Below are 24,635 nucleotides of genomic sequence, written 5' to 3' on the forward strand. Positions count from 1 at the left end.
GGAATGAGATAGAATAGGCAATGGGCCTGGATTTAACACAGGTTCACAATCAGTAACAAAGGGGCATCAACTCAGGAAATGTCAAAGTAAAACAAAAGGCAGAAAGTTGGGAAAAATGTTTTCATGCAACTCGAGTGTTTTAAACACAAGTGTCTCTTGAGACGGAGCCAATTACGTTACTTAAAAAAAAAAGAATTGAATAAATATTTGAAACCAAAGATCGTAAAGGAAGCAAGAAAAGAGCAGGGATATAGCTGTAGTTAAAGGGCCAGTGCCAGCACAGGCTGAATGGGCTTTTTCTGCACTGCAACTTCCATGAACACAAGGGGGATGTAGGGAGGAGGAAGGGCAGGTAGAACAGGAGCAGAGAAGGAAAGAGGGAAAAGTTCAGAAGGACACTGATGAACAAAATAAGAAAGGCTGTGATAGAGGGAGACTTGACAGATAGAAAGAGAGAGCACTTTGAGATTAGAGATGAACATGGGATGAGGTGAATGCGATCATAGAATGATACTGCGCAGAAGGTGGCCATTCGGCCCTTTGTGCTTATGCTAGCTCTTTGAAAGAGTTATCCGATTAATCCCACTATCCCTGCTCTTTCCCCATAGCCCTGCAGATTTTTCTTTTCAAGCATTTATCCAGTTCCCTTTTGAAAGTTACTATAGAATCTGCTTTGCCATTCTTTCAGCCAGTGAGCCCTAGGTCGTACTAACCTGCTGCATAAAAAAAATTCTCCTCAATCCCCCTCTGGTTCAGTCCCCAATTACCTTCAATCTGTGTCCTCTGGTTATTGACTCTCCTGCCAGTTTCTCCTTATTTACTTTATCAAAACCCTTCATAATTTTAAACACTTCTATTAAATTACCCCTTAACCGTCTCTGCTCTAAAGAGACAACCCCTGCTTTTCCAGTCTTTCCACATAGCTGTAGTCCCTCATCCCTGGTACCATTCTAGTAAGTCTCCTCTGCACCCTCTCCAAGGCTTTGACATCCTTCCTAAAGTGTGGTGCCCAGATTGGACGCAGTATTCCAGCTGAGGCTTAACCAGTGATTTATAAAGGTTCAGCATAATAGACATACTGCCGAATGGAAAACAAGCTGCTGTAGATATAATTCATGTTAGCTCCATCCGTTTCATTATTGAAGCAAATATTATTGCTAATAACCACATTAGTGTCGTGCTCTATCAACTAGTTTTCAGATATGATTTAGAATGACTTTACCTCAGGTTAATCAGCTGAACTGACTGACAGTGTCTTATTCTCTGAGGGAGGTTGTTTAAGTGGATGCACTGGTTCAAATCTTTCCCATGAGAAGACTGTGATCTCGTCAGGAGTGAGATAAACAAGACAGAGCTGTCTCCACACTGGCAGCAATAACTGAGGTGTAATTGAAGCTCCGCTGACTGAATACAGGCCGCAGCCTCATTGTGTGGGCGTGTGCTGGGGACAACTCCACTCCAGTCCTCTCAGTACCAGACATTTTACAAGCAAGGAAGAAATGATGTTGGAGATCAATTTTATTTGGTCCTTTTAGCCTTGACATGAGCTCAGCTATGCATCCTATAATTTCAGTGTTGTCTTCAGTTCAGTGCCTGTGTCCTAGCTTCACCTCTTGTCACACCAATTCACAGTGCTGCCACCTTCAACATTTAAGCATTTAGATGAACACTTGAAACGCTATAGCATTCAAGGCTACGGGCCAAGTGCTGGCAAATAGGAGTAGAATAGATAGGTGCTTGAGAGCCGGCATGGACACGATGGGCTGAAGGGCCTGTTTCTGTGCTGTATAACTCTATGAGTACTGACCCTAATATAAAAGAGATGGTGCCGGTGCTTCTGGAAGCGTGGACTGCCTCAGGAGCTACTGTCCCAAACACCAGTCCTGTCGGCAAAGTTGGCTGCCATTTTCCTGGCCACTTACCAAAACGGTTTCACTTCCGTACAATCATTTCCCAAAAATATGGGAATGTCCGAGCAGAATGGAACTATCTCATCATTGTAGACTTTAAGCAATTGTGCATGTGGAATGGTTTCCTCGTTGCCATTCTGTCCACGGTGTACAAGAGGGGGATTTGGCAACAGCAGATGCTGCAGCATATTGCAAAAGCAATTTAGTAAAATGGGTTCGGCAGTGTGCAGTGAGAGCAATGTGACAGCTCGCTGGGGCCTTGAATCTGGGACCACATATGCATTTGGCTGGAACCCAATAGTCGCACTGTTCCTGACTAGGTATTGGGCTGTAATATGCACTCTATTCTCTTAGCAGTAGGGATAAAATGACCGAAAAGGGAAAGGAACATCAAGGAGGAATGTTTCTTGTTTCAAGGTGAGAGTGTATGTTGACAAGGCTGTCAAAAATACATACACGATCCTTAGCTTTATAAGTAGGGGTGTAGCGTACAAAAGCGAGGAAGATACATTAAACCTTTATAAACCACTGGCTAAGCCTCAGCTAGAGTACTGTGACCAGTTGTGGGCACCATATTTTAGAGACCATATCAAGGCCTTAGAGAGGGTGCAGAGATTTACTCGAATAGTATTAAAGATGAGGGACTTCAGGTATGTGGAGAAATGAGAGAAGCTGGGATTGATTTCCTCAGAGCAAAGACTGTTAAGAGGAGGTTTAATAGAGGGGTTCAAAATTATGAGGGCTTTTGACAGAGAGAAACTGTTTCCAATGGCACGAGGGTCAGACACAAATAACAGGCAAAAAAAAAACCATGAGGGAAACTAGGAGATTTTTTTTTTAAAGCAGCAAGTTGTTATAATGTGGAAGGTACTGCCTAGAAGGATGCTGGAAGTTGATCCAATAATAAACTTTCAAAGTGGAACTAGAAATATAATTGAAAAAGGAGAAATTTGTAAGACTATGGGGAAAGAGCAGGGGAGTGGCACTAATTGGATAGCTCTTTCAAAGAACCAGCACAGATATGATGGCTGAATGGCCTCCTTCTGTGCTTTATAATTCCTTGATTTTATGGACTGGATTTAATCATGGCAGGGGGTCCCACTGATAGTCCTGAAAGTGGAAGGGCAGGGGGCAACCCTGCTTCAGCAGTCAGCGGGACCTGGGGCCACATATTGCCAGTGGCAGCCAATTGGGAGAAGCCATCTCTATTAAGGATGGCCGCCTACCCCCAGGAGCTGCTAGCCAATCAGACAGCCGGCAGCTTAGCAGTCTCAGCAGCACCACTGAGAACAGTGGCCACTGTTGGGAATGCACCTGGAAAAGGAGGATGGACAGTGGCGTCACAACCAGATAAGTAGAGTCAGGAAGTGGGGTGGGGCAGGAGGGCCAGTCACGCAGGCCTGGGCGAAGGAGTGGTGGTGTGGGGTTTGGTGAAGGCAGGCAGCGCCGTTACCGTGGAAGTGGCCATTGTCACCTTAGGGCCCCTCCATGGGCCAAAGAGTGCCCGAGCAAGAAACCCCCCCACGAGCCTGCTGGGAGGCTATCAGGGTTTACCTGGCAGTCTCCCCACATAGTGGGCTCCCCCCACTGCCGTTAAAATGCCAGTGGTTGCCGGAAGAGGCCCTTAATTGGCCACTAAGTGGCTCAATTTGCCTCTGGGTGGGAGGCCAGCCACCCTCCTGCCCAATTTTACGGGTCCCCCCCGCCTCCCAGCTCATCCCCAGAGAGCTGATAAAATCCATTCCTATGTTTTTATGAAAATATTCTGCATTTCTCAGAAGTATATACTTACCAGAAAACTCTTCGGACTTGAAAGAAAGTCAATTTGCTGAAAATAGATACATGTCGCAGCTTTTCGGCTTGCACTCATCAGGACAATCCGTAAGAACACCAGTGTAAGGGAAAACAACAACTTTATACTGTATGAGAAGAGAGCGCTGATTGGTTGGCAAGTGAACTCTGATTGGTAACGGTGTTGCCATGGAGAATGCACCAGTTTATGCTGCCTGACAGTTAACTGCCAAGCTTTGTTTGCAATTTAAACCAGGCAGCTTGACTAATTGGTCAAGGCATTGCCCTGAGGAATGAACCAGAGAATGGCTGTCACTTATTTTGTTTCGCTGAAACAGGCGCAATGTGTGTACATGTTCTTTCTGTCTGCAAAGAACAGGGCCCTGTGTATTAATATGTAGCTTCCAATAAACACAAATGCACAGCACTGCAAGTGCTACTGACCATCTTAAATTGATTGTCAGTGTAATCGTGGAATCACATCTAATGTTGCACACTGTGTAACATGTCTTCATGGGCTCCATCCTGTGCTTAAATTCACCTTTGAAATGGAGCAGTCAAATGAGCTCCCTTTCCTTGACGTACTAGTTGAGAAATCTGCTAAAGGGATTCTCTGCCACAGTCTACCGCAAACCTACCTTCACTGTTCAATACATGCGATGGGATTCTTGCAGTTCCACACACTATTAGATTGGCCACCTCAAAGAGGGCCAGAGCCATTTGCTCACCATGCAAGCTTGATGCTGAAATAGGGTGAATCAAAGGCATCCTGCGTGACAATGGCTACCCTGATCCGATCATTTCTTGCTGTATATTGCGCAAACATATGAACGGGCCTAAGGCCATTATTTTCAGCCCTGAAAAGTGCCCAGTCTACTTCAAATTACCCTGGAAGGGTAATGTATCCCAAAACTTTGAGCAACAGATGAAGCTAGCTATTTCATGCTTCTAGAATGCAGTAGCAACATGTGTAGTGTTCGCCACTAACAGGATGCTGCCGTCAAGCCAAAAAGACATCCTGCCTATCACACAAATGAGTAATGTGATACATGAATTTCAATGCCGGTGTGATGCTAGGTATATAGGCCGTATGCCCCAAAGACTAGCAGACTGCATCAAACAGCATGTCCCTTCCGCTGTTCGCAACAGGCAAGGTACAGGCAGTACCCAATCAGCCCGTGCTTGCAAAACTCAAAACAGTGTCCTACATTAGATGTGATTCCGCGATCAGACAACATTTGCTAAATAATCCTCACTGTGCTAAGAATTACACTAACAACTAATTTAAGATTCTCAGTAGGGCTCGCAGTGTGGCGCATTTATGTGTACTAGAAGTTACATATATTAATACACAATGCCCTGTTCTTTGCAGACAGAAAGAACATGTACACACATTGTGCCTGTTTCAGCTAAACAAAATAAATGACAGCCATTCTCTGGTTCATTCCTCAGAGCAGAGTAAAGCTGCCTGGTTAAATTGCAAACAAAGCTTGGCAGTTAACTGTCAGTCACCGTAAACTGGTGCATTCTCCATGGCAGCACCTCTACCTGAGTTCATTTGCCAACGAATCAGCACTCTCTTCTCATACAGTATAAAATTGTTGTTTTCCCTTACATTGGTGTTCTTGCGGATTGTCCTGATGAGTGCAAGACGAAAAGCTTTGACGACATGTCTATTTTCAGCAATACTCAAGTTCTGTACTACAAAACGACTAAAGTAAATTTTGGCATTCACACGGGAACCCTCGAGTTCGGCCTCTCTTCCTGCTAGGCAGCTCTAGTGACATCACTGAAGGGAGCATCTGGAGCACCTCAATAGGAATCAGTGTTTGGGGGAGGGGAGGGGGTGATTTTAGACAAGCCCAAGGGCTGATGTGGACCTGGCCACTATAGGAAACCATACTACCCAGTACGATCACATTTCCATCTTAGAGTCTGGTTTCCCTGGGCAAGGCAGCTTCAGAATCACTTTCAGGCCATTTGGAAGCTGCAAATGATTTCCACCTCATTTCCTACGGAGTGGATGCAATATACCCAGGAGTGGCCTGGACAGGAGGGAGACGTGGCTTGAATGCCGCTGTCCAGCTTCAGAATCAGCATTCTATATTATTTACTTGGAAGAAAAAGTACTTGTTTGGCTTTCCTTGACCTTTTAAAAGTCGAATATGAATGACACAGAATTATGTTAACAATTACATTACAAAATTGATCAATTACTGATTGTGACATCTGGTATTATGTATCTCACAATTATGTGACACTCCACAGATTTACGTTTACAAGAATGAATAGCCCACCCTTATTAGCATATAGATATGCACTTCTTTAGGCTGGCTCTGAGTCACTCTACCTACTGTTTCTTTTAATCTTGTCTGTCTTAGTTTTTATCCAGTCCTGCACCAATCCTGGACCGTAAACAGTAGTCAACTAAACCCCAGAACCCCATCAAGACATTTTGGATGAGATGGGGAGAAGATGGGGGCAACCAACCCTGATTATTAAATGGACGTATTTGGTCACATTTGTGCATAACTGTTCTTGAATTCAGAACTAAAGTTGCAGATATGAGTGCACACCTTAATGTATCTATTACTGGGGATGACCTTCTCAATATTCATTATCAAGTGTATTCTCAGCAGTTTTCAAGTACCAGTGATAGAACAGTTACCTCTATTTCAGATGGTTTAGGTTTGCATCCAAGGACAGTCAATCATTTGAAAATTGAGCACTCGTGAATTTAATCCCCAAAAGCTCATGAGGACTCGCTGGCTCTGAATTCAGACTCATGCAAACCACTGGAATTGGAATCTATAGAAGTAGCACAGCTGTAGGTTCTACTGTTTCCCACTAGAATCAGGATGGGCTCTGTCAGCTGTCTGTTTTACTCTCTGCAACTGTGACCCTATTTTGTTTCTATGCTTTTCTTCACTTTCTGTGCTGTCTTCTTACCTTTTATTCTCTTAATTTCCAGGAAGTACAAGCAGAAAGAAAGCTAAAAAATGCTTAGTACTGAAAGGCAAGTGCAAATATTGCGCATGTGTGGTTGCCCCATTTTCAGATTTCTTTTCCTATTTCTTCCATTTGCTAGTGTTGTCTAGTATCAAGACATCTCAAAGCACGTCTCAGTACAGTAATTTTTGAAATCTATCGGACTGTTATTAAGTAGCAAACACGCCAGTTATTCTGTATCCCACACTAAAGAGAGGTGAACAACCAATCTCTCTTCTTTGGTTGAGGGATGACTCTAGGTCAGGACACTGCAGAAACTCCAGCTCTCCTACAAACAGTACCACCCACCCTTTAAGGTCCACCTCAATCAGCAAACAGGACCTCAATTTAACATCTCATCTGAAGGACACCATTCGCAATGACAAAGCAATCCGTGCCGTATTGAAGTGTCTTAAGTGTCAGCTTAGATGATCAACCCCCACAGCCTGCTAGAGGACACAAACCTACAAGCTTCTGACCCAGAGTCAAAAATTCTACCCACTGAGCCAAGCTCACACGCTTGTTTCATTCCTCTTTCACGTTTATTTTAAGAACACACAAAATTAACAGGGCAGGAAATGACCAGCTGGTCCATCAAGCCTGCCCCATGCCATGAATGGCCAACGCATCATCAATGCACCGAGTCTTGTTTCATTTAAAAGCAATTATCAATAGTCTTTGGATGAGGTTCTGCAGTTTCAAGGAATCTTTCAGATTAGGTGTTATGATGTATGGACTTAAGAGTGATACACATAGACACAATGAACACTAAAATATAGTTTTCCCCTGAAGATTTACTATGAAATGCATGTGACAAATCATGTTCCTAACTATTACAAGTACTCCTAATGATGTCATCCAATAAAAGACTTTGATATTCTTAGATGAGGGGAGAAGAATGATTGAAAAGTTGATGCAGCAAATCTCACAAAGGTGGAAGGATTACTCATTCATTACCCAAACCCAGCTACTAACCTGTCAATTGAGTTCTAGATTCCTGATCCCTTACTGCTTAATGAAGAGCAAGGAGCCACAAAGCTAAAGGACAAATTAGCTAGGGGATTCCAAATTCCCCATTCATTGCCCTTTCCATTACAAACAAGAAATTGAGAACAATCTATATAGGAAATGCACAGGGAATGGGTTCTGGCGCCTATCTGATATCTGATGATCTGCTTTCCTCAATTTTTGTGCAACTTGTGAATTGTACATGTTTTTTCTTGTGAACTTAAGGCTTCAGTGAATGTAAGCTGACATCAAAAGGACAAAGCCAGCTTGAACAAGAGAAGTTGCGGACTCTAGATGGTAAGGGAGCATTCCCACTGTCTTAATCTAGTTTTATCTATTTTCTCTCTGCTTCTGAAAGAAGAACTAACTGAGTTCCGGGTCACATTTATTAAGAGGATTAATTATTACCAAGCTGTTTGTCTCCAGCTGTGGTATTAGAGCACATTTCTGCATCTGATCCAGTGCCTGACTGATACCTCCTGGGCTGGTGAGCAGCTTTGAGAGGTTGCTGAGTAACAGCGAGGCAGGAGGTACTAAAGGAACAGGGTGTTAAAGTACTTGTTATATAGAAGAGGGAAACAGCAAAAGAAAACACAGAACTGGAGAAGATCTGCATTACTACAAGGTTGTAAGTTATTCAAAATCTCAGTCGAGATTAGAAAATGAATTTTAATGCATTATATGTGTTTTTTAAAAATGTATTAACCGCAGAATATTAAGGCAAGTATTGAGAGCTTTCAAAGATTCTCTCAAGGGAAAATTATGCATGATACACAAATGTTGCAAGAGAATATGCAGATAAATATTTCAGTATTTATAAATTGACATTTGTAACTACTTTAAAATTACTAAATGCTGTTTTGTGTAATCATTCAGTCCACATATTTACTCCTTGCAAAGAGAAAGCAAGATTTGGTTTGGAGATTTTTCCTCCCTACTGATCAAGGAGTTAACTCCATTACTAGTGTAAACAGTTATCCCATTAGGAAGTTTTCTTTTCACGCTGTTTTTCTTTTAGGAAAGCAGCCTGCGGATTATGTGCGATCTCAAACTAACTCCACTCTGCCTGCAGAATCTGAGGTATCTTGCTTTTTAAATTCATGTTTATAAGTGCAATGCTGCACTATTCCTAATAGCTGTAGGAATTATTTTTTTTACAGTATTTCCTGTTTTCCGTGCAACTTCGTGCACATTCCTTTGTGTAAATTTGTTCTGTGAAGTAAATTGTAAGCCATGAGTGAATGCTGTGTATATATTTCAAGTGGTTGTTCTTTACATGTAACTGTCTTGTCAATTCAGTAACAGGACCTAACCGTATCTTACTGAAGACTCACCCCCTCCCTTACTGTTCTGGAGGTGTTGAGTGAAACCACAGCTACCCTTTTTATCTCCCAGCAGAGCTCTATAATCCACATTGAATTGGAAAAACCAACAAGCGGCGGTTTGGGCTTTGCACTGGTGGGTGGTGACAATGGAACTGCTGCGCTGGTGAAGGCAATTAGCCAGGGCAGTGTGGCAGATCTGGATGGGAGACTCAAAGTGCGAGACAGTCTTTTACAGGTAACGTCCCTTGGGCAATAAACCACAGCTCTTGTCGCTGTGAACTGTATGTCAATTGATTCTCGGGAGCCGTGACAAAGAAATAACCTCTATTCATTTAGCGCCTCAGGATGTCCCGAAGCACTTTACATCCATTTGAAATGTAGTCACTGTTGTAAAGTAGGAAATGTGACTGCTAATCTGTGCACAGCAAGAACCCACAAACAGCAATGTGATAATGACCAGATAATCTGTTTTTAGTGATATTGGTTGAATGATAATTATTATAAGAATAACTCCCATGCCTTTCTTTGAAATAGTGCATGGGATCTTTTACACCCACCTGAGAGGGCAGAGGTTTAACTTCTGATCCAAAAGATGGCACCTCCAACAGTGCAGCACTCCCTCCGTACTGCAGTGGAGTGTCAGCCTAGATTTTTGTGCTGAAGTCTTTGGAGGGGCTCCCTAATATGCTACGGGATGACCATTACAGTATTTCAAAGAGTCCAATAAAGTTATGAATTTTCCTATCATATGCCGCAACTTTGATGGAAAATTGCCTGAGAAAAGAAGGCGTAAATGGCTGCTTGCATTGTGTCTCCAGAGGTTCACCAAGATTAGTATAGCAGACAATCAGGAACAATTCCACCAACATTACTAATGATGCAAGAAAAATCTCAAAAGCAACGTTTCTAGATGAAATTCTGCTTATATTTGCACATCACTCTAAAGTTAAAAGTTAACTGAGGTGGTTGTGGATGATTTGATCTGTATATAATATATACAATATTTATATATTAATGATAAATTGGAAAAGTATATATTACATGTACTATTGATATTGTAATTATCAATTAATCTTGAGCTTGCCTACTGTTAAAAAGCTGGCTCTTTTTAAGTTGGTACATGTGTGTGATAGGTAGCACAATGCAATTAGTAAAACTGGATTTAGGAGTGCATTTAGGCATGGGGAACCTTTTTTGGGGAAATGAACTGAATAACTCATGCAAGTTTTCAATCAGACAGGTTATTCTCCTATAAAACATCACAGTAATTAACTTTGCAGTATAGTGTACAGTAGGAAAATTGTGAGTGATGCCTGAAGGTTACTTAAAGCCATGTGCTTACTATGAATCTAACTGAACACTCCATTTTAATTGAGCAGAAAGGTTTGGACATTCTTGCAATACAGAAGTACATCAACCCAAATCCCCATTACTGAAGAGGGGATTTGTATAAAAATTAGAAGCAAAGCCAATAAGATAGGATTGGGTTAAAACAATCTTTGCAAATGGCCCTTTATATTCCTTGTAATTACCTGACCATCATCGCATGCATCAGTGTGACAAATCTTATCAACAGACATCTCATAAGCCAAGAGGAAATGCAAAGGCAAAAATCTTGAAACAGGGATGTAAATCAGACAAATGAAGACTCAATTCAGCTCAGAGAGAGGAATTGTGAAGGATTGATCAGTCAAATCTATAATTTAGATTCTTGAGCCCAAAGAAACACGAGGACCAATTTTAGATTCACTGTCCAGGAACTAGAAGCTGCAAATCAGCTGCACAGGTTAGCTCACTTCATTTGCAATAGGCTGCATTTTGCATTGAAGAAATAAGCCAGTGTTTCTGAAGCTCTGTTGATGGCCAGTGTACAACTCATTATAGCTCACAGTTTGATGTGAATGGGTCCCTTGTTAGATCTGGGCCTTTCTCACCATCTCTTCGTCACCAGCCTTGCTTGTGCATTTGAAACTGTTGTAGCAGGATGTGAATCACCAGGCTAGGACGAGTAGGCTTCTTAAAGGTGAGTTTTTTTTTTAAAAACTTAGTTTGTTGATTTATCTGCATTTTTATTCCTGCATTAATATTTTTCACTGCTTGGTGCTGATATTTTGCAATACAAGACTTTTATTTCCAAATCCTTATCCAACAACCAGCTTGCTTGCAGCTGCTACTTCATTTACAGCAACCCAAGTGGGATTAGGATTCCTTTGGAGATTCCAATGGCATTTCCTGATTTGGGGGAGAACGAGTGGTTTCGGTGGGGATAAGGAAGGCAGATGCCTCTCTTCCTTATGCTTTATGTAAACGTCCACCCTTGTGCCAGAACCTGCATTTATTGACCCAGTCATCAGTCCTTTTTCCACGTGTTGGAGGAGATCGGTCTTCTCTACTTCCACTTCATTTAGGGCTACTACGTGGCCAATCCATCTCTTGGACCACAACTTATACCACAGAGGCACCTCTTCTGTTTGGCAATTATCAAGCTTTTAGACCAGTTCACCAGATCTTTCCAAACCACTGGTGACATGCCAAATCAGTTAATCAGCTGTCCACAAACGCACCAAGCAAGTGATGGAGACTCTGCTTGCAAGGGACAGCACATGCACCCATTCATCCTGTGGAAAGGAGGCATCGGGTTGCTTGCCACGGGATTCCCATGGCGCGCTGGATGGCACCTTTGCACTGTACAGATAGTTTAGTCTCACCTGCTTGTCCTGCCTGGAAAGGTGCACTGCACTCTGAAGTGCCAAGCTAGGCAAATCTATTTTTACCGGACTCAGATAGCAGCATATTCAGTTTCCATTCATCACACAAGTGGGGTTATTCTATTCTACCACTTGCCGATAAACTGTGTCTCTGCATTGGATGTTCCTTTACTTCATTTTTGCCTGGTACTCCCCTCTCCTTAACCTCCCTCAGCCTTGGCAAAGGCTGACAAATATTTAAAACCAATTTTGAAGCTTTATAAAAGGTTGAAACAATAGTTCCCCCTGCGCGCCCGCCCCCCATATGGAGCCACATACATCTAGATGCGTAATCCTTTAACCTTGAGCTGCTGTCTAAGCTTTCGTGCATCCCCATTAGGCTGGCTGTTGGCACAAGGCCAAAGTTGTGCTTGGAGCTGGTGCTAATTATTCAAATGAGCTGGCCTAACAGAATTAGGCGCCATTACGTTAGTGAGTTATCTTGGGCCAGGCAGTCAGCTATTCCCAGCACCAATTAAGCATAATTGAGACAAAGGACTACGTAAAATAAATTAAATAAGTACATGCCTGGGATGAAGCAAAAGAAAGAAGACACTGGCTGAACCAGGAGCACTGCAATCATCGATGACTAGGGGGAGACAGAACCTAGATGGTGTCAACAATGGCTGCAAGAAGAGACAAAGCCAAACATACAAAAGGATGAACTTCTGACCCAACATTATAATCATTTCCAAAACAATGGTCATAAGCCTTTTCACTGATATGTAAACTTAATTGGAGAGGATATATTTGCTATCAGTTGCTTGGCTATGACTATAAGCTGCAAGGAACACTCAAGAGTGTAATTCTGAAACTGGGCTCTGTTATATTCCATTGAATCCCACTGATGTTGTACTGTTGTAATCCTGAATCCAAATCAATGAGCTATTTGTGAACATCACTCCGATTATTATCTTCTGAATGTGTCAAGTAAGGGAAATAAAGTAATGTCAGACAAACAAACTTGTGTCAGTATTTATTTCTGCTACCCAAGAGTTAAGTGGCTTTCAATCGATAATGCATTTGATACAGGTAATTGGCGGCATATTTCTGTCAGATTATTTAAGTTTGTGAATGCAGCACACGCTGATGAACCAAACTTGGCATCATACCTTCAATCTTGTTCCATAAATTCTGATATACTTTCAGAATTGATTGTGGATATTGGTACATCAGCACTTTTCAACTAATCATCCCCACCTTAGTTTGTGGCTGGGTCCCAAAGGTTATGACCCAGATTTTGCTGCAGCAGGACATGTCATGACATGCCCTGTCAGTTAGACTTGTTTGTGCATGATTAGGTTTCAACATTTTCTCCCTACAAAGTTGCTGGAAGTATGAGCTGATAACGGCACAGCGAGGGCAACAGGGCATCTGGGACCTTGGTGAACAATGGGACAAACAATGTAGTCCTTTAACCAATGAGATTTAAGGATTGAGAGAAATAAATACAAAATGATGAACGAGAGGGAGTGCATTCAATATCAAACCAGATTTAAAAGAGAGAGTAATAGAGAGGGAAAGAAAGATTGCATTAAATGAGAGAGAAAGAGGCAGAAAGGAAAGTTAAGAAAAATTAAAAATTTGTCATTTTTAAAATCTCAAACAATTTACAACCTGAAGGAATAAGACTCACCCTTTAATTGTTCCCTTTTGGACAAAAGAGTTTGACTGGCAATCAGTAACAATTATTACGTTGGTACTCATGCTGTTAATTTCTGTGACTTAACTTTGTGGTGAGTTTAATGGGAAATTAATGAGCAAAACGCGACAACTTCATGAAAGACACGGGAGGTTAAGGGTGAGAAGCCATTTTTGTAAAGCCAGCAACCTATGGCTTTATGGGGTATCTCTTCATTGGCACAAGCTGTGGGCTGATTTGCACATTAATGACGGCATGCATTGTTCAGACACTATTATTTATTCAGCAAAATCTGGGCCAACGTGTCCAATATTAAATGGGGCCTGAATATGTTAATGAGAACAACAACTGGGACTTGAATTTAACAGAGGAAGAAAATGTTGCCCTTATATTGTAGAATGTAAGACAGACAAGTGCAGCTAATTGTTAATTCATTTTAACTCTTGCTGAGAATCAAGGGCGATCTTGTAAAGTTTATATTTTTGCTATTTAGTTATAATATTTTATATGAACTGATGTTTTTGGAATGTTGTTCAATGGGTTGGAACTCGTTAAGAGTATGATGCCTTCTGAAAGGCAAATTGTATCAAGGTCACTTTGGATTTATGAATATTAATGTTGCTGTTGTGTAGTTTAGCCAAATGAATAGCATACTAGAGTTTTCTGTGTAGCTGCTGAATATTAAAAGTAGACATTGACACAAGGCAGCTTAAAGTTAAAGGGGTTGAATTTCCATGGGGGTTCTCCCGATTGTTCACCATAACATTGGCGTAAGATCGCTGGAAACACCAGAAAAATGGCAGACGGTCAGGAGAATTGCAATAGAAATTCTAGCCCTAAGTCTGCATTGTTTGGCTGAACCAGGCATGATTGAACTGCTATCCCCAAGCTAAAAGCAGTCTGCTTCACTCAATAAGTTTAAAGAAGCAGTTCACTCATTTGGCCAAATTGCTTTGGACCTGAGATTGGTCCACAGAGTTACAGTGAATGCGATTTAATTTGGTATTTGACTATAGATAAACTCACTCCTTTAGTTATAGATTCTGCCCTTGGCCTTCTGAAAGGGATTGTAGTTTGTTGATACTGCATTAGCGGATAGCTACCCGTGAAGGAGTGGTCTGATGGCAGGAGTGTAGTAAATAGCAGTATTGAAAGATTTGCGAAGGCACAACAGGAATCCACAGACAGTGTCGAAAGAGAAAAAGAAAAACAAGCTGAAGTGTCTGCCATTGCTCCTCTGCTGCATTTTCAAGAGGTTACTTTTTGGTAATGGTGAATAGGAAAGATAAAGCATTTAAGGCCTTAAAGTAGCAATGAGTCCAGTATGGGGCTGAAATCAGCCTGAAGAATTATCACAACTGAGAAGAGAAAGTAAAAGAAAGACTTGCATTTTATATAGTGCCTTTCACAATCTCAGGACAGAATGCTTTACAACCAATGAAATACTTTTGAAGTGCAGTCACTGTTGTTCTCCCGTGCCAGCAAATAGGAGTGGACAGGAGGTCACAAATAGCAGTGACATTCTGTTCAAACACTTTGAATTTAAATACCCATATATGACTACACCTAAATTGCTCCATTTGAGTTGGGCAGTCAGCTGGGTTAAGAGATCCAAGAATTAGACACAAGAGAAGTGGTACCAATAGAGGATGAAGAGGTGACCTTATATTTATTGGACTGAACGCAATACCTTTATTACAATGGAAGACTTTGGATCAAGTAATGACCGCCAGCTCCAATTATTAGCTTAACCAATGAAAGCACTGACAAGACCACAAAGAAATAATCTACAATGCACAAGCTATGACACAAAGATTGGATGTGATGAAAACCCATGGGAATTCTCCATGTCTATTGGGAAGACCTTATTATGAATGGGTCTTACAAGAAGATCCTTTGTGGATGTCAAACTTCAGGGAATTATGAACTGTGAAACTCTGGAAGATTCAGGATCACAAATGATAAAAACATTATTTGAGTAGTAACATTATATAAAGAAAATCAATAAAGCTCTCTCCCACTAGTGCCAGGTTCTTTATAAATGGCGGTGAAGGCCAGGAAACCATAGAATAAGCCTGGATCAAATTTGCATTTTAGGCTATGAGTCTACATCATGCAGCGTATGAGACCTGGTGAAAGGGATAGGAATTCTATCTCAGCAGTGATTTGCTAATGAGAGTCTGCCTGATATGGCATGATGTGAGCCCAGATAAGAGATCCCTTTCCACTTAGAAATGGACAAAGGCTGAAAATTTCAGACCTAAACATGAGGAGGCCAAAGAAAAACATCAGTATTGTGAATGAAATTCTTGCATGTACTGAACTATTCACTACCCATGTTTGGCAGCTCAGAGCAATTAGCCCTATTAAAGCAGTTGACTATAATATCAAGGAAATGCTTCTAGCTGCTCCTGGAAGCCAGAAGAAACCGGATTCTCAGGTAAATGGAAGAACAGTCTGGAATAGATTGATGAGAAGGAACTTGATACACTCATCTTAAGCCCAGAATGACCATTATCTGACCAGAAGGGAAACCAAAGGAAGAGGCTTGTCTTGTGTATGACAAATGAGGATGGTAGAATTCAAGCTGCCAGTTGCAACAAGAAGATGAAGCTGAAAAAAAAATGATGAGACTAAGATGTTGTATAAATGCTATGAAATCCTGACAGTGAATTAAAACGTTGAATAATTAAAGCTAATTGTGCAATCTTTGTTACAGATCAGACGATTACATATTTGTAGGCTTAATTATCTGCTGAAACCCAATTCTAGCTTCAGGATCAGCAATATTAGAAGCAGTGAGGATGAAACATTTACCAAGAGGATGAATCTCAATCACTTGCATTTAGTTACACAACCCATTGCTTTAATATTAGTTCTACTAAATTTGATTGACAGTTGTCTACACAGTAACTTTGGCATTCTAATTAACATGTTACACACATATATACTTGTATGATTCATGCTCTGTTGTGAGAAGTGACGGCTGTGTAATATCTAGTTTGCTATGTTTGTCTACATTAATAATCTATATTGATATATACAATAAGATTGCAACTGAAGGTTACTTGACCAGTTTAAATAAATAAAATAATTCTTAGAGAAATGTATTGAACCTTTTCCCATTGACAAAGGGGGAACTGTGTAAAAAGTAGGAGCAAGGTCAATAAAATAGGATGGGCTTAAAGCTCTGTTGACACTAAGCAATTCTTAAAATGTAGAGGTTTCATGTGATTTGAAAACTGCTAGCCCGGACAAAGAAAGGAACCAGGAAGTCTTACCATTGCAATTGTTATGACAGTGAAACTGTTAACATGCACTGTAATTAGTCTGTGAAACTGACAGAAACCAATAGTGACTGCACATGCACAGTTAAACACGGAAATGTATAAGTTGCTGTCTGTGATTCGCTGCTCCTCCAGAGGGTTCTCTGTTGAAGTCCTAGTAGATGGCAATCTTTAGAAATCACTGAACTGATGAGAACTTCCTCTTTTGTGCTATAATATCACTGTTAAAAATCCACGAAAAAGTTACGCCTTGTCAATGAGGTGCAACTTGGTCATTTAAAAGCATACTGAATCATTACTGCTGAACAACCTCTCTAGCTCTGGAAAACTAATTTTATATTTGTGTAATGTCAATTTTTTCCATTATGATAAAATTCCATACTTTTTAAATATAATTATGTTTATAAAGTTTATGATATTTCAGCTTCTAATGTCTATGTCCCAACCTTTATTTCACTCTCTGTAAATCTGATAAGTAAAGGATAATCAGTGCACTTTACTTCCTGGCTTGCTGTCTGTGAAAATTCTTCATGATGACTGGTTGCTTAACCTGCTTGATGACATCATTGTTGCTGAACGTCTAGTGATCCTCTTGGCTTGGTGCCAAGATAGTGATAAATAGTGACGTCTCAGCGAGGTCAACAGCTAATCAACCCATATAAGGATGTACTTCTTGCAAAAGTTGACAAGTTTTCCAATGTGTAATTATTCGTCCATGATCAGACATCTAGATGTTTAAATAGTTCAGACCTTATCGACAAAATGTTTCAAAGGCCTGGCAAAAAATAAGGCCAAAAAATCTCCAAATAGGAGTGTGAGATAAACAACACCTCCTCAGGTAGAGTTTGGTCAGACGCAAAAGAAAACATGTGACATTATCCCATTGTGTTAGATGAGATTTTTAGTTTGAGAGAATGATTATGGAGAAAGAACATAAGGGAAAGACAGATTTTACTGTGACCTATTCAGATAAGGACTAAATTAGACAATGCTCAGTTCAGCTCAGAGAGAGATCTTTTAAGTATGACCGGACAATTCTATAATATAACTTCAATGGAAAATATATGAGTAAATGTCTAAGTATATGCTTGAGATAAACTAGAAGAAAGGAAGCTGAAGACAGCAAATGAACCAAGCATTGGTGACGATTCTGGAGCACTTGAAATAGGCACAATCTATATGCCATAGCTCGCAATTAAAAGCCAGATACAGGAAAGGACTGAATGTTGAAAGAGCAGTGTAACGATATTGGAACGAGGAAGTTCTAATCTTGTTTATTGATACTATGGACGTAACTGTCACCTTCACTGCTTGGGGAGCAATAAATGATCCGCTTAGCCAGTTTACCACCCAAATGTTAAAGATGAGAATTACCCCATTGACTTAAACCATAAGCATATGATTGCTGTGGGTTTCTCGGTTATACAGCTACAAGAAATTGTACAATCCTAAAACTGGGCTCATATTATGTTATATTCAGTTGAACCTAACTAAATGCTGTGCTGTTGTAATTCTGAAGCCAAATTATTGAGCTATTTGTAATGGTGACTCCAATAACTTTTTTCTGCATGTGTAGAGTTAGGAAAATAAAGACACGACAGAGATACAATTTTGAGTTAGTGTTTATTTCTGGTAAATCTTTTTCAACCAATGCTGCATTTTATTCAGGAGATTGGCAGCAGACATATTTCCTTAATGTTATTCTGGTTGATGAATACAGGCAAACCTTATGAGCTAAACTCTAGGAATGCAAGATAGATTCTGATATTTTCCTATATCGTTTGTAGGCATTTTCAGCTAATTCTTGCTCATCATGTCCCAAAGATTGTATATTGAACCTTGTCAGGTGCTTGCAACTTGGGCTTGAGACACTCATTCATCGCGATTACAGTGCTCATTATCAACTGATTGTTGCAGCTTTCAAGCACCCATGCAATTTATAGAATGTACAATCTCTGCTGCACCCTTTAAAATCACTTGACTTTTTCAAACCTGGACAACTGGATTTCCACCAAGTGTCAAGCACTGATCAAGAGGATTACCATGATACTGGTGGATGTTATAGTTGCTTTTACTAACAAAGATGGGCACATCTCCCTTTCTAATACATGTCCTTTTCATATTTTCTGGCTAAAGACTGCTGCAAGTAAGATGAGGCGACACATGTGGGCAGGAGTGGGTGGTTCACCAAAGCCGCAAGCCTTGACTTCCTGTGTGGAGAGGGTCAAACCAACTCTGGGAATGGGCGCAATAGGGAATGGGGTAATTTGGAGGCCTCCCCCAAGTTCATGGCTAGCACCATTTGATTTTCATACTTTGTCTCATTTTCTCACTCATTCACACCATCACACACAGGCAGCCCAATCCACCCCAATGTCTTGTCATGTGAAGCTCTGTTACTGCTAATATTACGTTGAGGGAGCAATATAAATTGGTCTAAAGCATTGCTTGAAGGTTTTCATGGTGAGAGCGGGAAGGTTGAGTAAGATGATTTACAGTGTACACCATGTGAATTGCTCTGGAAAGAGCAGTTGTTTTCGTGAAAGGAGAGTTCTTGGAAGAACTGTTAGGATTTAATGTTTCAGGCAACGTAATCTGCTCTTCTGGAGAAAAAAAACTAGGTCTGTGGAAGAGGTGGGTTTATATGTGGTGGAGGATGGGAATGTGGGCGGGATTTTGCTGCTGATTGGTCAGGCTTAGTGTGTCTGATAGGTGTGTACATGTTATTGTTCTTGCTGATTGGTTGGCTATTATGTTCTGTTATGAGTCGTGAACAATACGGCCAGTAACATTTAGCGACCCTTATTCAAGAATCGTACCATCACCCAACATACCAAAGTGCAACCTACTGTAATATATAACCCTCCAGACACTCGAGATCCACCACACAGCAAGAACATTAGCATGTGCTGACCTACCACAGGATAGATTAGCCGACCAATCAGAAGCAAGAATAGCATATACTGACCAATTACAGACACGCTGGGCCTGACCAATCAGCAGCAAGATCCCGCCCACACTCCTTTTCGCCTCCACATATAAAGCCACTTCTTCCACAGATCCAGTTTTTTCTCCAGCAGACAGACAGAGGAATGCTGCTCGAATCATCAAGTCTGAACAATTCTTCCAAGAGCTCTTATTTCAAAAAAGCAACTGCTCTTTTCAGAGCAATTCACATGGTGTAAACTGTAAATCTTACTCAACCTTAATTTGTCGCTGCTGTTATTTTCAATCCTCTAGATGGTGGAAGTGGCAGAATCCAATATATTATCTCAACTGAGCATCTCATCTCCCATTTCTGCAATGAAAAACACCATCACAGTTGGTCCACTACAGGTAGGGAGTAGGGAGCACTTGGTAAAATACAGAGTACAAGTACGGTGACTTGGAAGAGTTGCAATCTGAGAGGTGAAGGAGCAGTTTGAGGGTTCTGTCAGCTGTCAGAGGCCAGGGCCTGCTTACAGAAGCACTCTGATGGCTTGACTTCAGCACTTCATGGAGTTTTTTTTTGAGTGCATAGCATGTAACTAGTAGAGGAGCCACAACCTGTATCTGTCCAGGACCACCTGATTGAGCTGCAGACCATCAGGATAAGAGCCATGAAGTGGAGTCCTACTTGGAAGAGGTCTTAAGTGCAGGCTTTGCTTCCATCAGGAATGCTTTGTTTGGCACTCTTGAGAGCTTAGGCTCCAATCTACAACAGCATATCCTATCTGCATTCACCAATTTGGGGGCTCCCATGCTCTGATCCTCAACTGGGACCTCGTATGGATTGAGTTGAGGGTTTCCGCTCTCACCAGATGTACTTTTCCAACACTAGTTGCAAGTGGACACCACCTGAGGGTTCAGGTTGGGATCAGGGATTGGACCCCTAAAAATGCAGGACCACAAATAGTCTTTCCTCCCCCCACCCCGCCCGGGTAGGCCGATATCTGGAGCAGCAACCTTCCCTTTCCAGGAAGGGAAGTGGGAGTTGGCATTCACTCCTGGTAAGATTCAGCTAATGTTTCTGGACAGTGTCAAAGGTGTCCCCAAAATTGTCAAAGCCCTGCTTCTCCAAGCCGATCCCCAACCTCAGACTTCACCAGCAGAGGAGATGAGTGGCACAACTGCCAGAGTTATGCCATCAGTGAATGTGTAGGACAATGACTTGGATACAGGCACACCAAAAACCATCAGAAAACCTTTAAGAGCAAAGATCCTAATGAAGGGAACGGGCCTTCCTTGCAGAGCCCAGTTTGCATGGGTGCCCAAAGCTATGCCTGTTAAGCAGGCTCTTAATTCACATGACAGAGAAACCCACTGCAGCCCCCCCCCTCCCCTGGCTTCAATCAGCCTGGTGCATGACGGTGCAGAATCCTCCAGGACCTGATACACTTCGGGGTCACATTATTGTGGGCCATGTGCAATGGCACCTCTTCCATTTGTAATTTGAAGCAGATCATTTCCTCCTAACTATGACACTTGGAGTTGCCAATTAATAAGCAGCAGTGTCACAAGTGTTGATTGAATGAGCTCTGAGTCAATGCAATTTCTTCTATTCTTGTCCAGCAAAAGGATATAAGAAAATGTTTTTCAGATGAAGGGTTGTCCCAACTCATATCAATTGTGGTTCAGTGGTAGCACTCCTCTCTGACTCAGAAGGTTGTGGGTTAAAGTCCTACTCTGGAGACTGAAGCATAAAATCTAGGCTGGCACTCCCAAGTGCAGTACAATTGGAGGTGCTGGATTTCAGATGAGATGCTAAAATGAAGTCCTGCCTGCATTCCTAGGTGGACCTCTGCCTCGAAGGAACTATCAGCCCATTATTTTTCCCCTGGGGAAGTGCCTGGAATGCAGTTGTCTCATGTTGTCAGGCACATTATTGAAATTGCGAGGTCCCTGTCCAGACCCATATCTCATCACTCGGTGATGCAGTGCAGTGTGATGCATCATTCCTCAGGTACACCTCAAGCAAGATGTTGGTCAGGTTGGTGGCCCCTGAGAGTTCAGTATCATGTGGCTAGCTTTACTTGTTATGACCAGGTGAGAAAGTTGTCTAGGTGTCCCTTTCAGCCTCCACCTGGTCTTACTGTAACCGGGTTTAATTTTAAACAGTGTTTTGAGCTCCCTCTTGGTGAATCCTTGTTCGCCGCTTTCCAATTATAAGGAAAAGAAATTAGCACAAACAGGCTCTCTTAGGTTTAAAGATGAAAAGTGACATTTATTAAAACTTAAACTCTAATTCGGTTAACACCTACGGATACATGCTGCACCCCACGCTAGCATGTATACGCAATACGCTCATGCAAATAGAGACAGAAAAGAGCAGAAGAAAAATAAAGTGGAGAGGTTTGAGGCAATATCGAAATAATTTCTTGTTACTGTACTTCAAGCTTACTGTCGAGTCCTTTTGTAGGTAGTTCTTGCTTGTAGGAAATGCTTGCTTTTCATTGGGGCCCAGTATTCTTCTTAAACCTTGTTCACTGTAGGAGACATTTCTCTCTCTTGCGGTTCCTGTGCCATCAATGGATTGCAAAGCTGGTGAGAAAGAGATGGGAGCAGAAAGGAGAGAGATATTTTCAATCCAGGAGCTTTCTGTCTTCAAATTCTCTGTGGCCAATTTAAAACTCTCAGTTCAAAACTCTGCAACAGGCAGTTAGTCATGTAACTAAACTAGTCTGGCCACGTCTTCCATGTATTGGGAGCAGGGACTGGTTCCTTTGTTCCAACATTGTCTGCCAGTATGCAAAACAATGTCTTTCCAGCTAGGGGCTTGGCAATTCCTTATAATAGGCCCTCTTTCTTAGCAGCAACAGTTTGAAGTTTAATGTCCACGTGGCGAAATTAATGTGCCTCATTCTTGGCAGGTGGGGGCCTGCAATGACAACTAAATGCGTGCTTTGCTGAGTGGCAGGACTCAGCCTCACACACACAATGTATAACACAAGTGAGCAATGATCCTATCCCCCCACTAGGAGAAATTGATTCCCTCGTTTTTATCCAGGAGTAATGCCAGAGGAGATCAGATTTATATATATTTTACTGATCATCACACATTGATACCATTCATTTTGTAGTTTGTTTATGGACAAAATACAAAATAAATAAAACATATGTATACTCATCTGTTGAAGTGCCACTCTTCCAGGTCATTCCCCTGGGCCTTGGGCCTGCACTCTTCCTCCTGCGACAGCTCAGTCTTGACCACACCAAGCATGGCCTCAGTGAAACTCTCAAAACTGGTGTAGTATTCCTCATTCAGCACCGAATTGATGGCCATTGTTGTAGGTTAAATGTCGAGGCCGAGCACGAGCTTCATTGCTCTTGACAACCTGCCCAGTGGCTCCAGTAGCATCTCCTCAGCCCCCTTGTAATCATTCTTCAGGAGCTGCAGCACAGCTAGCAGAATCCAATAAATAATTAGCAGCAATGGGAGACATGAGGAAATTAACCTCATCAATATAATCGTGCCTGAGCCTGCTAATAGGGCACAACTTGGTCTCTCACCCCCCACCCCACCCCCACGCCCCAACAATGTTCATGGGCAGAAATGAAGATTGGAGTTCAACTCTAGTGAGGGCTGAGAGGGGTAGATGGGTCCAATTTAGGCCAGCACTGAGATAGAAGGCGAGGCGAGTGCCACGTTATGGGTTGGAGGTGGGCTGAGTTACAAAAGGAAGAAAATTAAATAGAAAGTAAATCTGAACTCCTATACTGGAATATTTAGGCGGGGAGCACAGGCAGATTCAGGAATGGAGGTCACAATAAAGTAATGAGAGTTCTGGCCAAACCAAAAGTGGGAAGATATCCCCTCCCAGGCCTTCCTGCACCTGCCTCTATTGCCCCTCCATGGCCTGACTCTACTCCTCCTCCCGAGTTTTCCTGTATATCACAGGAGTTCAGATTTTCTTTTCATTCAAATTTCCGTTGTTTTGTAAATCAGCCCACCTCCGACTCCAACAACCAACTCTAGCAGCTCATAGGATTCTTTATGTTCACATGGCACTATTTTGAAGGGAGTTTGCACAGTGTCTTGGCCAACAGTAATTCCCCCAACTAGCACCACCATGAAGATTGACTGGTCATTCACTGCTGTTTGAGAGACTTCGCTAGGTACAAATTGGCTGCTACATCAGCCTTCAAAAACAGTGAATACAGATGAAAATTAATTCATTGGCTATGAAAAGCTTTGAGGCATTTTGAGGATGCGAAAGATGATATATTAATGCATTACAATTGAAAGCATCCATCTCAATGTGAGCCTGGGGAAGGAGGCGGTATCATAGAGCAGATTTGATTTTGCTGGAATATGATTGGAAGGTATTGAAATTGGGGAGAAATCATCTGCATAATATAACTGATGCATAATTAAGTAGAAACCAATTAGAAAGAATAACAGCTTCAAATACATGCACAAATGAGGAAAGAAAAAGAAATTGGCCAATGGTTCAAAGTGGACAACAGACTTGGTGTGCGTCAGAAGATATTTTTATGACAAAGATGGTTTACAAATTGCTACGTTTCCTTCTCAGGTAAATGGGGAGAATCTGTCTGCTCTGACTCATAGTGAGTCAGTTGAGGTTCTCCGCAGGGTGCAAGGTGCTGTGAGGTTGACTATCAGCAGAAAGCCGCCAGTGGACATGGAAGACAATCACCTCGAAATGAAATCTTTCCCCAAAAAACAATTACTACCTGCTGGTAAGAAACAGAAATTCCTCTGGATTTTGTAAAATCTGATGTTAGCACCAAAGTATTGTGAATTGAAGACAAGAATAACAGGACAATGCGTGTTATACTGAGGGGGAGACAAAGCTAAACATTTAAGGGGAGTATTATTCATTTGGTTAAAAATGCCCCATCGATGTTTCTATGAAGAACAAAAAAAGATTTTTACCATCTACATATACCCTATGCTTTACCAATAGCATTTGTCCCTGCTTCTGATTGGCTCACAG

The 24,635-nt window shown here is 41.6% G+C and overlaps 1 protein-coding gene across 10 annotated transcripts in view; it reads left to right on the forward strand.

The window, feature by feature from the left end:
* ptpn20 (protein tyrosine phosphatase non-receptor type 20) overlaps positions 1–24,635 on the forward strand; it is a 332,558-nt gene that overhangs the window by 251,413 nt on the left and 56,510 nt on the right. For 7 of the 10 annotated variants that reach the window (XM_068020703.1, XM_068020694.1, XM_068020696.1 and 4 more), the window contains 4 exons: positions 7,923–7,994; positions 8,716–8,777; positions 9,093–9,257; positions 24,213–24,378. In XM_068020703.1, the coding sequence (XP_067876804.1) occupies positions 7,923–7,994; positions 8,716–8,777; positions 9,093–9,257; positions 24,213–24,378 (465 nt within the window). Of the gene's footprint in view, positions 1–7,922; positions 7,995–8,715; positions 8,778–9,092; positions 9,258–16,130; positions 18,286–24,212; positions 24,379–24,635 lie in introns of those variants that run through there. The other 3 variants (XM_068020700.1, XM_068020704.1, XM_068020701.1) reach the window with 3 other exon arrangements.

This window comes from Heterodontus francisci, chromosome 42, assembly GCF_036365525.1.
Source record: "Heterodontus francisci isolate sHetFra1 chromosome 42, sHetFra1.hap1, whole genome shotgun sequence".
Taxonomy (NCBI): Eukaryota; Metazoa; Chordata; class Chondrichthyes; order Heterodontiformes; family Heterodontidae; genus Heterodontus; species Heterodontus francisci.